At 46.5% G+C, this 17,262-nt stretch overlaps 1 protein-coding gene across 1 annotated transcript in view; it reads right to left on the bottom strand.

The window, feature by feature from the left end:
• Positions 1–17,262, bottom strand: part of CFAP57 (cilia and flagella associated protein 57) — a 403,172-nt gene that overhangs the window by 238,208 nt on the left and 147,702 nt on the right. The window contains exon 3 of the mRNA XM_078672374.1: positions 5,672–5,949. Within this exon, the coding sequence (XP_078528500.1) occupies positions 5,672–5,949 (278 nt within the window). The remainder of the gene's footprint in view (positions 1–5,671; positions 5,950–17,262) is intronic.

Consider the following 17,262-nt stretch of genomic DNA (forward strand, 5'->3'; position numbering starts at 1 on the left):
CACGAACCGTGAGAGGGACTCCCATAGGGACCGATCGTAACGTCCCAACAAAGCTGAGGCACTAGCAGCCTTCATAGCCGTGGAGACCTACCCACAGACCTTCCTGCCCGCCGAATCCATCCAGCGGCTCTCTTTGTCAGGAGGCACTGTCGATGACGGGGTGGTGGCGTGTTGTTTCCTCGCCACCGTCACAATCACTGAGTCCGGTGCAGGGTCCAAGCGCAGAAACGCTGGGTCCGAGTCGGGGGCCCGATACTTCTTTTGTAGCCTGGAGGGCGCTGACCTCGTCACCGCAGGGGTGAGGAAGAGCTCCATGGCGGGTTTCACCAACCCTGGCACCAACGGCAACAATGGGCGAGGCAACTGCTTTTTGTGCAGTGTCTCGAATATGACTGACGTCGAGGGTGTGGGCACTGTGAGTGCGATGCCCAGCTTCGCCGCTCCTCGCAGCAATACCTCCTGGAAGGAGACAATGTCGTCTATCGGGGACACCCTCGTCCGAGGGGAATCCGACAGGGTCGGTGAATAGTCCCTGGCACTAGACGAATCCGTGTGGCGGGATCTAGACCTGTCCCTCCTACGGCGCCGTCTGGATCGTGTAGACGAGCGACGGCGACTCCTGGACCTATCTCTCCATCCGGAGCGAGATCTCGATCTCCGTGGCCTCGGCCAGTCCGCGGGCCGCACAGGAGGGGGCTGTTGAGGCCTGACCGGGAGCCTAGGTTGAGGTAGCCCGGTAGGCGGCGTCGGCAAAGGCAGCGAGACAGACCTTGGCGGAACAGGTGGAGGAGGCAGAGTAGGCCGATGAGGCGGCACCGTTGATGGTGGAGGCGTAGGGGGTGGAGGCAGTGGAAGAGGAGTCGGGGTTCGTTGAGGTGGACCCCTTGGTAACAGAAGTGGTGTAGGCAACCTCGGATGGAAGGGTGAGTAGACTTGAGAGTACTCCGAGCCCGGAGACTTCCCCACTCTCCTTCTCCTCCTCTTCTGACCAGAAGGTGTTGATCTCGAGGCCCTACCCCTCGTTGACGAGCGACGTCGCCGCTGCGACCATGGGCTCGCTGTCCAAGAGCATCTAGGCCTCTTCCTCGACGCTGAACGTCCTTTCGACGTCGACGAGCGTCTCCTTGACGTCAACGAACGCCTTCTTGACGTCGACGAACGCCTCCTCGGCATCCACGGTCGGTGCCGATCACCCCCTCGACAGCGATCTCCTCGGCGTCGACGACCTCCGTCTCAATGCTGATCTTCGTCTCGACGTCGTTGACTTACGTGTCGACGTCGATGGTGACCAGCGGTGTCGCCTTGACAGCGTGCGCCGGCGTCGACGACCCCTCACGACGTCGATGATGGCTCGACGACGAATCAGTCCTCGACGCCGACCTCGTCGGAAGTCTCGACCTCAGTCCCCTCGACGTTGACCGTCGACGGCGCTTCGACCCAGAGCCCTGGGGAGACGGGGAACAGACTGTGGTCATTCCTTTCGACGCCGACGTCGAGGCTATCGATGTCGACGGAGACCGGTGGCATTTTCTGGCCTTTTCCTTCCTGGGGAGCCTCCCAGAGGCCTGCACACGGGCAGAGGAAGGAGCCCCTTCATGCCAAGACCCACCTTGTCCTTGCTGCCTTCTCTGCTCCAAGCCTTGGAGCCTGGTCTTCTCCCTGTCCTTCAGGGTCCTTTTAGGGAACTGGAGGCAAATATCACACTCCTCAGGAACATGGGAAGAAGGCAGGCACAGGATACAAACCCTGTGAGGATCAGATTTTGCCTTTTTCCTGGAGCACTCAGGACATTTATCAAATAAGACAGGCATAATTGATAAAAGGGTGGCAAAAAACACCAGAAAAACTCCAGCAAAGATTAGAAATGGCAAAAACACGTCCAGTGAACACACTCTAACACTTTAAAAGTGCACAAATTGTAGAAATAAACCCAAAAAAGGGAGAGCTCAATGCTCCAGGGTCCTGCTAGCAGGAGCCGGAAAAAAGAACTGAAAGTGGAGGGAGTTGCTGTGCATTCTGGGATACCAGGAGAGTTCTGGAAAGTTTCCTTAAAGGCACGGTATCCCTTTTTAAACCACATAATGGCAGCCTATGGGGGTTTGTCTGTCCTGTCCTTCCTCTCTATCATTCCAAGGATTTGGTGAAGGGGGAAGTGTTTTCCATGGTGAAACCTGGCAGACAGGTTTAAATGTGATATTGGTGGAATATCCTTTGCATTTCTAGGTGAAGTACTGGACAGTGTTGCCTCGCATGTTTAGGCTGCATTATCTGTCTTTAATTCTCTCTTAAGTGTCTATGCACTGCTGCAAAGAAGACAGCTTAAGAGATTATTTTTGATTGCTCTGGGGTCCCCGCACATGAGTGGGACTATTCACTAGATTATGACTATACACAGAGATCCCCTACTACAGAAGTGTCTGGGTGCAGTGAGACACTGTGATGACACACAGTAAAGGTCCCCGTCCAGTCGGTATTCTCAAATGAATGAGACTTTATTTGCACATCAGAACAGTAGTAATGAGGGCTAAACAAACCCTGGAGACAGCTTGAAATGTGTTGACAAGCTTCAAGGTACTTTGCTGTTAAGAAAACTATTAATTTGAACATCTTAATGATATCCTGTTACCTTGGATGGAGGTAGCAGACTATGGAAGCTGCTGATTCTCACAGCAACTTCAAGAGTGAAGTTTCTTTCAGTGAATGACAAGGGGTCGAGTAGGATTGGAGGAACGGACCAGGTCTCATCAGATAGGCCCCTGGGTTCCACCACAGTCCAAGCATGGAAGAAGAGAAATGGCCATAACTCATTGCGCGCGGCTCACAACAATGCGCACTGTCACTGTCAGCCACTCAAACATAATTAAGCGGGGTGCTTTCGTTTGAGGGAAAATCTACTGAGGGATGCTGCTGAATGAACAAAAAAGTGGTGCCAGTTTACCACAGCCTCTTCGCTCCCACTATCAGATAGTAGATGACCTCCAGCACAGTTCATGGTGACCAGTTCACTACCTCAGAGAGGGAGGACAGAGGAAGACAACAGATGTCCATGGACGTCCAGCCCAGGTACTGCACAAAGAGCAGGGGATTCCTGCTGAAGCTCCCAGAGGCTGTTGGGGGCAGAGGTTTCACTGGTGCATGGAACAGCCAGGTGAAGAGGGCTACTGGGTCTCCAAGATGAAAACCACAGGAGCAGCTGCACAGTAGGGGCTGTGGGAAGCCACCATCTTGTATCACTGTGTCCTGCGAAAGACACCATTCTTACAATGCTTGGTTTCTGCAAGCGTCTGGTAGGGCACAACGCCAGAGGTTAGAGCCAGAGGTTAGAAACTAGAGTCAGTGAGGCCGAGGGAGAAGGATATGCCTGGAGCCTTCAGACTTACAGGTCCAGTTACTTGTACGGAGAGCCCTGGATGGCAGAAGCAGGAGACGATGTATAGATTGTTACACTATTTAAGTCACCAAAGACAGGTACAAACTCAAGGGATCATGCAAGCACCTATGCTGGGTTCAAACGCCCCTTTCTACTGTTTCAAAATACACCATTTTGCCACATAACTACAATACATGACGACAGACTGACAATGAAAACCTAAGAATTGTACATCTACAGATTCCACAGAGAGATAACTGAAAGAACAGGCTGGAGAGATTTTCAGGAGTAAAGGGGGCTACACAAGGAAACCACATACATTTGATGTGGCCTCTAATCGAATGACAAATTGACTGGAAAGAGTAGTGTCAGGCAGAAACAATTTGATACATTCTAAACGTGTTTATTTGAGTCCAACCGAAGATATTTCTTTTCCCAATATCCCAAAAGTCCCATTGAACACCAAAAGGTGAAACACAAGTGACCCAGTACATAGAATCAGGGGGATTCAGTGGCAGAGACCCCAGGACGGGGAGGTTTTGAGTCACACTGAGAGCTCCTTTGTCACAAGTCACAGTTGGAATTGTAGGTAGGAAACTCCACAATACAAAGCCGGTCGGAAGGCAAGTCAGGGTGAGGGGTGCACGTGAAGCACTGATAGGGGAAGATCAATTAAATAACAGCAAGACAAAGAAGGGTAAAAACAGTGAGGGAAGGTGCAGGAAAAAAGCAGAGGTGGGCCCTCTAGAAGCAATAAACATAGTGGAAGACTTTTCCAGAGCCAAGAAGGGATTAGTCTAATTTGCAAGATTGGGTAGGAACTCAGCCTGCCATTTTAGCACAAAGTTAGGGATTACCGTTGTCATTTAAGCTCTGGATAGAGGGTACTTGTGATTAAATGGAGAAATTTGTATCACAGAATTGGTTTAGCAGTATCTAGAAACAGCTGGTCACCCCTGAAGAAAAGAATTCAGTAGAGCATAGGAAGCGTATCCAACCCTAGAAGCCACATAACTGCGGATAGAGGTTCAAGCAGGACACATTTCACATGGTTGTCAAGGACATTACTGGAAAGAGACGCTTAAAACCTCTGCAGCATGGATTGTTTTTGCAACGGTTAGCACAGGAAATGGGAAAGAGGAGAGGAGCCACGCGCATTCCTTTGTCCTCTTGTAGAGCCACAATGGACAAACATTTTCAGAGGTAGGAGAGGACTGTGCTGGACTCGGGCAGGGGGTCCTCGGGAGCTTGGTGGAGGTACCTGGAATGTAGAGAGGCCCTATACATTTCAGGAGAGCGAGAGAACCACTGTCGAGAGAGCACTCAAAGATGTGATACTGCTGGAGTCTCAGAGGTTGAAAAGTTATTCCAAGTCCACTCAAAGTTGTGAGTCCAGAGCAGTGCGAGGCCTCTCCATGAGGTAAAAGAAGGGCAGAAAGTATACAGAGGTGGAAGGTGCAGTGTCCCTTCTTTCTTCCAGAGCAGTGCTAGGCCTCTCCATGAGTTGAAAGAAGTACAGAAGATATATACAGAGTGATGGAAGGGGCAGTTTGCCTCTAGAGCAGTGCTAGACCTCTCCATGAAGTGAGAGAAAGACAGAAGGAATACAGAGCGATGGAAGGTGCAGTTTACCTCCTTTCCTCCAGAGCAGTGCCAGACCTCTCCTTAAGGTGAAAGTAGGACAGAAGGTACAAAGAGAGGTGGAAGGAACAGTTTTCCTCTTTTCCTACAGAGCAGTGCCAGACCTCTCCCTAAGGTGAAAGTAGGACAGAAGGTACAAAGAGAGGTGGAAGGAACAGTTTTCCTCTTTTCCTACAGAGCAGTGCTAGACCTCTCCATGAGGTGAGAGAAGGACAGAAGCTATACAGAGGGGTGGAAGGTGCAGTGTCCCTTCTTTCTTCCAGAGCCGTGCTAGACTTTTCCATGAGATGAGAGGACAGAAGGTATTATGAGGAAGGAACAGTGCAGTTTTTCTCTGTTCCTCCAGAGCAGTGCCGGACCTCTCCCTGAGATGAAAGATGGACAGAAGGTACAAAGAGAGGTGGAAGGTACAGTGCACTTCATGTCTTCCAGGGCAGTGCTAGGCCTCTGCTTGAGGTAAGGGAAGAACAGGTGGAATACAGAGAGGTAGAAGGTGCAGTTCCCTCTAGAGCAGTGTTAGACCTCGGTTCTGAGGTGAGAGAAGAACAGTTGGCATACACGAAGGTGGAAGGTGCAGTGTACCTGCTTTCCTCCAGAGCAGTGGTAGACTTCTCCCAGAGGTGAAAATAGGATAGACAGTAGACATGGAGAGCTGCTTACCTCCTGTCATCCAGGGCGGTGATGGACCTCTGTCGCCCCTTGGTTTCAGGGATGGTGAACTCCCACTGTACCTCTCCGGAATGGAAAAGGACGAGCTTGCCAGTGTCAGTCCCAACGATGATCTTGTCATCAGACAGCCATGCGTGACACAGGAAGTTCTGAGGCTCCACTTTCTGGAAGTTTGTCTGCTTCAAGTTGCCATCAATGTAGCGGAAAGTCTTAAAAAAGCCATTTCCAGTGGCACAGATAAGGGTGTTATCGTGGGGGCTGAAGGTCACCTAGTGAGAAAACACACCTGGGAGATCAATAAATAGCACATGGCAAAATGTTGCAGATAAAGAAGCAAACAAACAAGAGATATGTGTGGTTAAACAAGGTTCATGTGATCACCAGTGAGTAAGACAATATCCTCCATGATCTAGAACTGAACAAGCTTGGGACCATGAGACCCTCACAGGTGATTTGTGAATATCTGACTGATTGATTGATTGAACAAGCTGTGAAAAGAGGCTAACAAGATATTGCTGAGGAATGGAAGGAGAAAGCCAAGATCAAATAGCACCAATAGTGAGTCAACAGTATAGTGTAGAAGGGTTTGAATTGCTGTTCAAAAGATGAAAAATAATCACATCAAAATAAAATGTATGCTGAAGCAGCGCAGGCGTGTTCCACAGTGGAATGAGAGAGAGAAACAGGAAAAAGTGAGTCGACAGGTAATGAACTCCCAGATGTATTCCTTCTATGTCAATAACTTCATCTGGAGGCAAACATCTATGGACCCAAGAGATTACAATTGCATGCCACAGCTTCTATTACATATATGACCCGGTACTCGGTAGCCTACTCTATTTGGACCTCTTACTACCCATCCCTCTACTCCTTCAGCATGCCACGGGGTTTCGACCCTGTCCTTCAAGGGTGGACTCAAGAGGACGCAATGCTGACCATGGATGGATCTGCTAGTTAGTAATACATTTCTCCACAACAGAGAATCATTACTTTTCCTCATCTTCCACCCACACCACTCTCCCATATCTCAACATCTTCCTCCCTGACATAATCACTCAATGCCAGGAGGTTAGGAGTACCAGTTAAGTCCACTTAGATTTTTGAGTCATCCAAGACTCACACCACCACCACTGCAAGCTATTAGTGTCTCGCCATAAAGAAAATGTGTCAACATCACTGATTTGAAGCTGCAAAATGCCTAATTATTACTTTGGTATTCAGCAAGGTTGCCTACTGCAGTAGGTTGCTGATCACAGAGATTCGCTTATGCTCTCCTATAACAAAGGGATCAGCTATTCCACACATGCCTAGTCACTGCGTCTACACATGCAGGATCTATTCTCGACTGCAGGGCGGCAGTATTGGAGATAGGCTCTTCACTGTCTTTTTTCCTTCCCACCAGAATGCTTTATAGTCATCAGTCTTTCCCCTTATAAACCTCCCTTCAAGCCTTTCCCTTGTGCAATGCTGGAGGGACCCTCTCTACGCCTTTCTTTATGCAGTCTTTGTGTAGATACGCAGGCCAGACTTAGAAGTGTTTCCCTCTTTCCTCCAAGACCTGCACAGACGGCACAGAGACCCTGGAGAACGCGTCCAGTCCAACTGTCTGAGCTGTTTACCTGCAGTTGTATACTGGATGAATACCGACTCTGTATAGACTTGGGGACTTATTAGGTGGCTGGAAGGAACTGAAAATCCTTCACTTTCTTAGGAAACTCAAAGCAGAGAGTGGCCCTCCATCTGAGGTATCTCTGGGATCCCTATTGAAGAGGAAATTCAGTCTGAGAGTTTATTTCAAGTTTACTCCAGCGATTGGAGGATTTTCAGTTCCCTCGAAACTCCAAAGGAGGTACTTAGGTCTAACAAAACTATTGTCCTAAAGAGAGGTGCCACCCACTATTTAGCCTACCAGCTGGTGGCTCCAAACGTGGGCCCTTTTCCTCAGCCAGTGCCTTCAGTCTGCACAATAGGCATTTTTAAACCAATCTGTTTTGAAATATTTTTCTTAGATACTTGATGGACAACGTTCACTATATCGCATGTTAAAGATTGTTCACTGACAGCTTAGAACCCAAAAGATAAACCAAAAGAAATAGCATAGACCACCCCTTCCACGTGAACCCCAAAAATTATGTTTTTTTTTTTGCCAATAGCTGGTTGAACCTTGCAAAGTAGTCATCCTCAATTCAACTGCGGTTCACATTGTATAGCACTGATCAATAAACATATCTTCACCTGCACCTATCTCTCCATTTCTACCTCAATGAGCGCAAGGATCAATAAACATTCCAACACCCGCACCCATCTCTCCATTGCTACCTCAATGAGAGAATAAGGTCAGTGTTTTAATTATGGGGGGACAGCATGAGAATGGAACACCAGTTGAAAGATATTCAAATACCATTCCCAGTAAAAAATAAATTCTCAGACTTTGTGCAAGTCTATGGTTGTTGATGCCTCTGCACCATAGGGGCTGCACCATGCATATCCAAATGGAGGCTACTGTTAGTTTGGCAGCTCCTACGTGGTTCTATTTGATTGTTTGTCGCTTGAGCAATGACAAGTACCACAAAGCACAGACCACTCCGTATGAGGATATGGTTTTCATTGCTGCTAGAATTTCCACCCAATAGGATTTTAAAATCTGACATTGACATTAAATTTGCCTAAAGTCCCAGGAGAGACCACATCCCCTCCAGCACATTGGGCCACTTTCTGGATTAAATCAGTGTGAATTAGTCAGATCCACTTAGCAATCCAACCTCACTTTATAATGAGCTTCCCTTCCGTATATGCTACAGAAGCTTTTAACTAAACCTTGCCAGAGCGAAGCGCATGTAGTTTCTGTGATATTTGTCCCACTATGCATGCCCATGGTTCCATTGAGGGACATCCATGCTTATGGAATGTCTCAGTAAACATTTGACATGTGGCTTTTCGAGCCAGTAGCAGAATCGCCAATCCTCGAGTGCATCTGTTTTCAATTATGCCAGAGAGAAGCGTGTCATCGAATGGGTTGGAGCATACAGGAAGAGACAGGTGGGGAGGCCATGTCACTTTGTTATGTCCCAGAGTTGTAGTGCTGTACTTGTAGGGGTGCTAACATACATAATATTTAGGGAGTGACTTGCCCTGGGTTTTAGTGGCAGGGCTTACGGTGTACCTTCCACTAACACTCGCTCCATGTGGGACCAAATTTTGTCAGTCTACTGGAGAGACAAGCCTATCGTTATCCTTAAGTGTGTGGAAGTTAGCAAGGATACATTCACCTCCCTGTCCAGGACAGAAAGGCTAACAGGAGACGAGCAAGGGCGTGCAAAGACTTCCTGTGAACCTGTCTGTGCTTACGGCTTTACCTGATTTGAGAGCATTCATGGCCGTGATCACCTCATCAGTAGGGCAAAGACTTCCAGTGCTTCTTGATACATCAATGATATGAGGCATGGTCATTTCTTTGTGTAGCTAACTTGTAACATGTCAGACAGACTTTCTGCTGTATAAAGGGATATGTGAGAAGGAATGGAATTTCTCAATTCTGTCCCTTGCACAGAGAAGAGAGTTGTTCCTCTGCAGTGAGTATCTCTGTCAAGTAACTATTTGCCTTTGTCTTAGCAGGTGAACCATCTGAGGGCCAACCCGCTTCCCTTGGTCATAGTTGTTCTTTTTCAGTCTATGGAGTGCTATCTCTGCTCTACTGGCTTTAAACTTTCCTTGCAAAGTTGTGACCTTGCAGGGAAAAAGTACCAAGGGTGTTGCTTTGTATTTTATCTCATTTTTCTTTAGTGTTCTTTCTAAGAATTCCCTTTCCCAAGCACGCATTTTTATAAGGCTCACCCATATACTAATGCATTCCGCTCTCATCGCTACCTTAAAGATCTCATGCACACTCGAGTCCAATCTCTTCCATTTCATTAGTGGTGAGTCTTCAACAATTTAAGCGTGCAGCTGAGGTCTGAGGGCTGGGTCTATCAGAAAGACTGGGAATAGCATCCACTCATGTTTTGGTACTCACATGGAGAGGACCAGGGAGAGCATCACCGGGACATGGTCTGACAATGTGATGGAGAGTATTTTACACCTCACATGCTCTAAGCTCTTAGTAACTAATAAATACTCTATCCTTAAATAAGCTCAATGGGTGTGGAAGAAGGATTTACAGTTGCTGGTTGCATCACTGGCTTCTCCTCATATATCCAAAGGCCCAAGACTCTTGTGGTGCCAATCAACCATTTTGAGAATGTGCTGGAACACATCTATCTAATTCCGGATTCTACAATGAATTGAAATCACCTGTAAGTACTATTTCATCTTCTGGGAAACCGGTTAAGGATGGGAAAAAATCTTGCACAAACCTACACTGCTGCATTTTAGGAGCATGCACCAAGGCTAGTGTCCTGTTCTACAACCATAGCTTTCCTATAACAAACCTGCCCTGCCAGTCAGTTTAACAATTTATAAGACACACTTGTCATGATCTGTGGAGAAAGATGACAGGACTATTGTATTTGAACCGTGGTGATGCAAATTTGGCTGTAGGCTAGAGCCTATGTCTAAATCGAGTCTGATCCCTTTTAGGTGAATTTCTTGCAATTCAATGAGGCTGGATTTTCTTTCCGCGACGTAGCACCACAATTTCAATCTCCTGTCTGGGGAGCTAATGTCCTTAGGGTTGAGTTAAATCATGCTCATCATCCTATTTAGTTTGATTGTCACTAGTAATGTCTAGGGAGACATGGCATTCATTCCAGAAATGGCAGTGTGAACCCACAGCTGAGACTAAGGACTTCACGAATTAGAGAAGAATCCCTCCATTTCCTCCTCCTTCCACATCAAACATGCGCCAGGAGCTGAACAAAGAATTAGAACTCCCTGAAGCTCCTACTGCTTTCAGATGAGGGGTTGTCTTGGAGCACTCCTGCACAGCATGTCACTCTTCCCCGTGCCATGCTCTTGCTGGACCACTAATAAGCATGGCATGGTCATTTTGTCTAAGTATCCAAAATGTGTCAGATGGCCCTTTTACTGTAGAAAGGGGTATGTAGCATGGAATGGAATGTCTAGATGCTGTCCCTTTCACAGAGTAGGCGTGTTTGTCTGTTTGTTGGAATTGTCCCAGCACCTCCTTAGCTGCAAGCTCAGGAAGGGTTCCCATGGTACACAGAACCGTGTCTTCCTTTTCGTTGGAAAAAACACAGTTGATGGACAGAATGTAGAACAATGTCATACATTCACCCCAGTACAAGGATCTGGGCCTAAATCCATCGTTTTTTTGCACTCCACACCACCCTGGGTTAGACACTGGCTATATGCAAATCAGCACTGACCCTGTGCCTCATGGGAACAGTCCAGGCCGAACTACCAAGCCATGTAGGCTGATAGCCAGAAACCGGTCCTTGGATGCTTGATTCCGGTCTGGGAAAGACATGGCTTGGTAGTTCGGACTGGGCTGTTCCCATGAGGCACAGGGTCAGAGCTGATTTGCATATAGCCAGTGTCTAACCCAGGGTGGTGTGGAGTGCAAAAAAACGATGGATGTAGGCCCAGATCCTTGTACTGGGGTGAATGTATGACATTTTTCTACATTCTGTCCATCAACTGTGTTTTTTGCAATTTTCACCCCGAGTGGGCTGGGTATGCTCAGACGTGAGTCCCAGGCTCTCCACACCACTGGAGTCAAGCTATCCAGGCTGATGAAGGCTGATAGCCAGAAACCGGTCCTTGGATGCTTGATTCCGGTCTGGGAAAGACATGGCTTGGTAGTTCGGACTGGACTGTTCCCATGAGGCACAGGGTCAGAGCTGATTTGCATATAGCCAGTGTCTAACCCAGGGTGGTGTGGAGTGCAAAAAAACGATGGATTTAGGCCCAGATCCTTGTACTGGGATGAATGTGTGACATTTTTCTACATTCTGTCCATCAACTGTGTTTTTTGCAATTTTCACCCCGAGTGGGCTGGGTATGCTCAGACGTGAGTCCCAGGCTCTCCACACCACTGGAGTCAAGCTATCCAGGCTGATGAAGGCTGATAGCCAGAAACCGGTCCTTGGATGCTTGATTCCGGTCTGAGAAAGACATGGCTTGGTAGTTCGGACTGGACTGTTCCCATGAGGCACTGGGTCAGAGCTGATTTGCATATAGCCAGTGTCTAACCCAGGGTGGTGTGGAGTGCAAAAAAACGATGGATTTAGGCCCAGAACCTTGTACCGGGGTGAATGTATGACATTTTTCTACATTCTGTCCATCAACTGTGTTTTTTGCAATTTTCACCCCGAGTGGGCTGGGTATGCTCAGACGTGAGTCCCAGGCTCTCCACACCACTGGAGTCAAGCTATCCAGGCTGATGAAGGCTGATAGCCAGAAACCGGTCCTTGGATGCTTGATTCCGGTCTGGGAAAGACATGGCTTGGTAGTTTGTACTGGACTGTTCCCATGAGGCACAGGGTCAGAGCTGATTTGCATATAGCCAGTGTCTAACCCAGGGTGGTGTGGAGTGCAAAAAAACGATGGATTTAGGCCCAGATCCTTGTACTGGGGTGAATGTATGCCATTTTTCTACATTCTGTCCATCAACTGTGTTTTTTGCAATTTTCACCCCGAGTGGGCTGGGTATGCTCAGACGTGAGTCCCAGGCTCTCCACACCACTGGAGTCAAGCTATCCAGGCTGATGAAGGCTGATAGCCAGAAACCGGTCCTTGGATGCTTGATTCCGGTCTGGGAAAGACATGGCTTGGTAGTTCGGACTGGACTGTTCCCATGAGGCACAGGGTCAGAGCGGATTTGCATATAGCCAGTGTCTAACCCAGGGTGGTGTGGAGTGCAATAAAACGATGGATTTAGGCCCAGATCCTTGTACTGGGGTGAATGTATGACATTTTTCTACATTCTGTCCATCAACTGTGTTTTTTGCAATTTTCACCCCGAGTGGGCTGGGTATGCTCAGACGTGAGTCCCAGGCTCTCCACACCACTGGAGTCAAGCTATCCAGGCTGATGAAGGCTGATAGCCAGAAACCGGTCCTTGGATGCTTGATTCCGGTCTGAGAAAGACATGGCTTGGTAGTTCGGACTGGACTGTTCCCATGAGGCACTGGGTCAGAGCTGATTTGCATATAGCCAGTGTCTAACCCAGGGTGGTGTGGAGTGCAAAAAAACGATGGATTTAGGCCCAGAACCTTGTACTGGGGTGAATGTGTGACATTTTTCTACATTCTGTCCATCAACTGTGTTTTTTGCAATTTTCACCCCGAGTGGGCTGGGTATGCTCAGACGTGAGTCCCAGGCTCTCCACACCACTGGAGTCAAGCTATCCAGGCTGATGAAGGCTGATAGCCAGAAACCGGTCCTTGGATGCTTGATTCCGGTCTGAGAAAGACATGGCTTGGTAGTTCGGACTGGACTGTTCCCATGAGGCACTGGGTCAGAGCTGATTTGCATATAGCCAGTGTCTAACCCAGGGTGGTGTGGAGTGCAAAAAAACGATGGATTTAGGCCCAGAACCTTGTACTGGGGTGAATGTATGACATTTTTCTACATTCTGTCCATCAACTGTGTTTTTTGCAATTTTCACCCCGAGTGGGCTGGGTATGCTCAGACGTGAGTCCCAGGCTCTCCACACCACTGGAGTCAAGCTATCCAGGCTGATGAAGGCTGATAGCCAGAAACCGGTCCTTGGATGCTTGATTCCGGTCTGGGAAAGACATGGCTTGGTAGTTTGTACTGGACTGTTCCCATGAGGCACAGGGTCAGAGCTGATTTGCATATAGCCAGTGTCTAACCCAGGGTGGTGTGGAGTGCAAAAAAACGATGGATTTAGGCCCAGATCCTTGTACTGGGGTGAATGTATGCCATTTTTCGACATTCTGTCCATCAACTGTGTTTTTTGCAATTTTCACCCCGAGTGGGCTGGGTATGCTCAGACGTGAGTCCCAGGCTCTCCACACCACTGGAGTCAAGCTATCCAGGCTGATGAAGGCTGATAGCCAGAAACCGGTCCTTGGATGCTTGATTCCGGTCTGGGAAAGACATGGCTTGGTAGTTCGGACTGGACTGTTCCCATGAGGCACAGGGTCAGAGCGGATTTGCATATAGCCAGTGTCTAACCCAGGGTGGTGTGGAGTGCAATAAAACGATGGATTTAGGCCCAGATCCTTGTACTGGGGTGAATGTATGACATTTTTCTACATTCTGTCCATCAACTGTGTTTTTTGCAATTTCCTCTTCGTTGGATCATGGGTGTAAAGAGTGGCCATAAGAAGGTGGAGCTGAACCGTATAAAGTGCCCAATCCAAGATGGTGGTCTCTCCATGGGAATGACATGAACATTTCAATCCAAGTTGTGGTGGAGTCTGTTCCTCGGAGGTCAGTTGTAGCATATCTAATGTCTTAATTCTTTTTGTTGCCCTTAATGCCCTCTTGCCACACCTTTTTGTTTCTGTTTTTTTACAACAGATTTGGATCATCCCTTGTGTTATCCTTTCTTTTGCCTTGTGTAGGCTCTGATATTTATGTTTTATATTTATTCTAAGTTGCTTTGGGTGAACTTCATTGCAGAGCATCTGAATCTGGATCTTTTATCCTGCTTGGCTCATTTCTCCCTCTTAGTGTTAGGATCTCATAAAAAGACTCCGATTTTAAAAAGACAGCGTCACGCTTGTAACTTCATTAAAGCAAAGAACTCAACCATAGGAGACTTTTAAACAAAAGTTGAAACGCTTTTAACATCATCAAAGTAACACTCTAAAACGTTTAAGTCCGCCACGTGGCGCTACTTTTATATAAGAGCGTGGTGCACTGCACTTATCTGCTCTCCTACATCCTTACAGGGTACTCTGTGCAGTGGATAGGCTGTTACTTTGCAAATAAACTTAAATTAAAATATAGTTGAAGCCTGATTGACTTCACAGAGCCTGAGCAAATCATGCTGGGGACGCAACCTGAGAGATCTTTTGCGTTTTCTTGTGGCCGCCTCATGCCTGCTAGGCTTCAGTATCAAGCATGTATACGTTGCACTATATTCTAATGTGTGTGAAGAATCTGGCCCTTAATCGGACAAAGCTACGCTTTTTAATTACATCATAGCATCAAAAAAGCGTTTTATGATGTGTTACAAAATGTAGTCGCTCCATGCCTGCTAGGTGCTATTATCAGACATGTATGCGTTGGACTGCACTTTACTGTGTGTATATCAATGGTTTTATTGGTTGTTTTACTGTATTGCAATGGTTTTTAGTAACAAAGCAAAAATGAATAAACTTAAAACCTTCTTAATGTCAGGAGGGGGTGTGGTGCCTTGCTGATTATCACCAAAACAATCAAATAAAATGAAATCAAAATTAGCTTTATTCGATTTAGTTTCTATATCATAAAAGCACTATGCTAGGCATACATTCTGAAAACACATTTTTACATGGAACTGATTTCTTGATCATTAAAAATAGTCATACATCAGCTAATTTCATAAACATTTTCTAAAATTCATAATATTTTTCAAAAAAGAGGCAAGGCAACGGCTAAAATTGTCAGTTCATCATCTAAACTTTGCATCACTAAGAACGCTATACAACATTGTCTAAAACCCATCTTTTTTAAAACTGTTTTTAAAAATATTTTTCTTGGGTGCAAATAAAAATGACAAAATAGGGTAACATGTAATGTGGGTTGTTAGCGTCACATGGGCAGGCACCTAATGTTTTTGACCAATCATTAGCGCTGGGGAAACTCACCAATCTATGTAAGATCCCCAAACGAAATTGTGTTAAAAGCATCCTCTGATAAGGCCCAGGGACACCGACTAGGTATGGCTGGATAGCATAGCATGATAGCATTAGTTGGTTCTCCATGACTGATTGTTTAACGATCTCCATGGTGTATATACCAAAACACTCAAATTAAAATCTACTCAGACTACAAACAGAGGTATTTTCTCTTGCATTTGTTGAATGTTTGTCTCTGTGTCAGGTGGCACAGCAGAAGAAAGGAGCGGCATCCTAGCAAGGGCAGTCCCAATCCACTTCCAACAGAACAAAGACTGAGTAGGTCCCTTAGGCACATGCCTGAAGCAAATATTTTCATTCCATGCTCCAGATGTTGTCTCTTCTCCGATGCAATCTTGTTGTTTCTATGGTTTTAACATCTGTCCTCAATGTGTTCTGTACTGAAAACATCCCAATTGGCCTCCTCAGTCTACTGCGTCTGTCCCTAGTCATAGTAGGACCACTGCTTCATCGGTGATTGTGAAGATTTGTTCTCCTATTGGAAGGTGATGCCACAGGGGAAGGACCATTTTTTTTATGTTGTCTCCACATGTATGTAATAGGCTGGAAGTGATATTTATGGCGCAGAGTTGCCAGGGTGATGTCCTGAAATATGGCGCATTCAAAGCCTTGAAATGATATTGTGCTTTCGCTCTTGTACCTTTGAGGATTTTCTCTCTCTTTGAAATTATGAAACAGTGCCTCCACATCTCTTGTCTTCTACTGCAGCCGTCCACCACTGGGCCCTCTCTAGGTGAGTCTCAGGGAAGATATGCCCAAACGTGAGGAGAATAGTCCTAGCCATAAATGGCTCATGGGTTGGGGCTCTCAGAACCTTCCTATAGACCAGTACTCTCAGCAACTTCCTGTAGGTCCTTCACCGTGAGGTTGTCCCTGCTAGAGGAATTTTCCAAATCCTCACTTTTCAAGACAGCTGTGTGAGCTTGGATTTGAAGACCCTTTAAAATAATTTTATGTGAGGTGCTTGTCTCCTCTAGACGCTTCGATTTCACTTCTACCTTTAGAACTCTGGTGTCTATAGAGTCCATATCAATATAAAGGACGTCAAATTTAAAGGCCAAGTCTCGTTTACTTTCTTTCTCAATTCAGATTCAAATGATGCCAGGCCAGTTATTAATTCCTTATTTCAAAGTGCAATTGTGCTGCTCAGGGCTGGGTGTCTCTTCTCCTAGATCAACCCTTTCCCTCGTACTCTTATTTTATTTTTATTTTTAGTGTTTTGTATAGCGCGAAGAAGACCCTGACAAGGGTATCAGAGCGCTTCACAGTACAGAGCAAAGAATTCTAAAACAGTTTAGTAGAGTCCTACAGATAGATATCTACCATATATGATGGGTGAGTAAAAGTATATTCAATAAAAACATTCTAAGAAAAATAGGTTGTTAAATTCAGTGCAATAGAACGTGTTCAAGTACAAACAGATCATATTTGGAGCGTCTGTCCTCACAAGGTATCATAGAAACGAGTTTAGTATAGAGGATAGCAAGCAAAAATGTTATCGAAAGTAGAGCTCCCTTCAGGAGTCGGATCTTGTGACAATCAAATTAGGGAGAATCACTCCACGAGAAGAGCAAGTCAAGAGATAATCTGTTGGAATGAATTTGCTCATTAGAAAGGACTTAGCTTCCTTTTTTAATACTGTCTTTGATGAGAATCTTCCGATACTCGGAGGGAGCAAGTTCCTAATTCTTGGTGCAGCTCCAGAGAATTCTCTATTATACGTGTTTTTCCTGCTGAAGAGTGAAGGTTTCAGGAGAAGATTACCGGAGCTCCTAGAGAGTCTGCTTCCTCCAGGTATCGTACGTGTCT

This window comes from Lissotriton helveticus, chromosome 1_2 (genome assembly GCF_964261635.1).
Source record: "Lissotriton helveticus chromosome 1_2, aLisHel1.1, whole genome shotgun sequence".
Taxonomy (NCBI): Eukaryota; Metazoa; Chordata; class Amphibia; order Caudata; family Salamandridae; genus Lissotriton; species Lissotriton helveticus.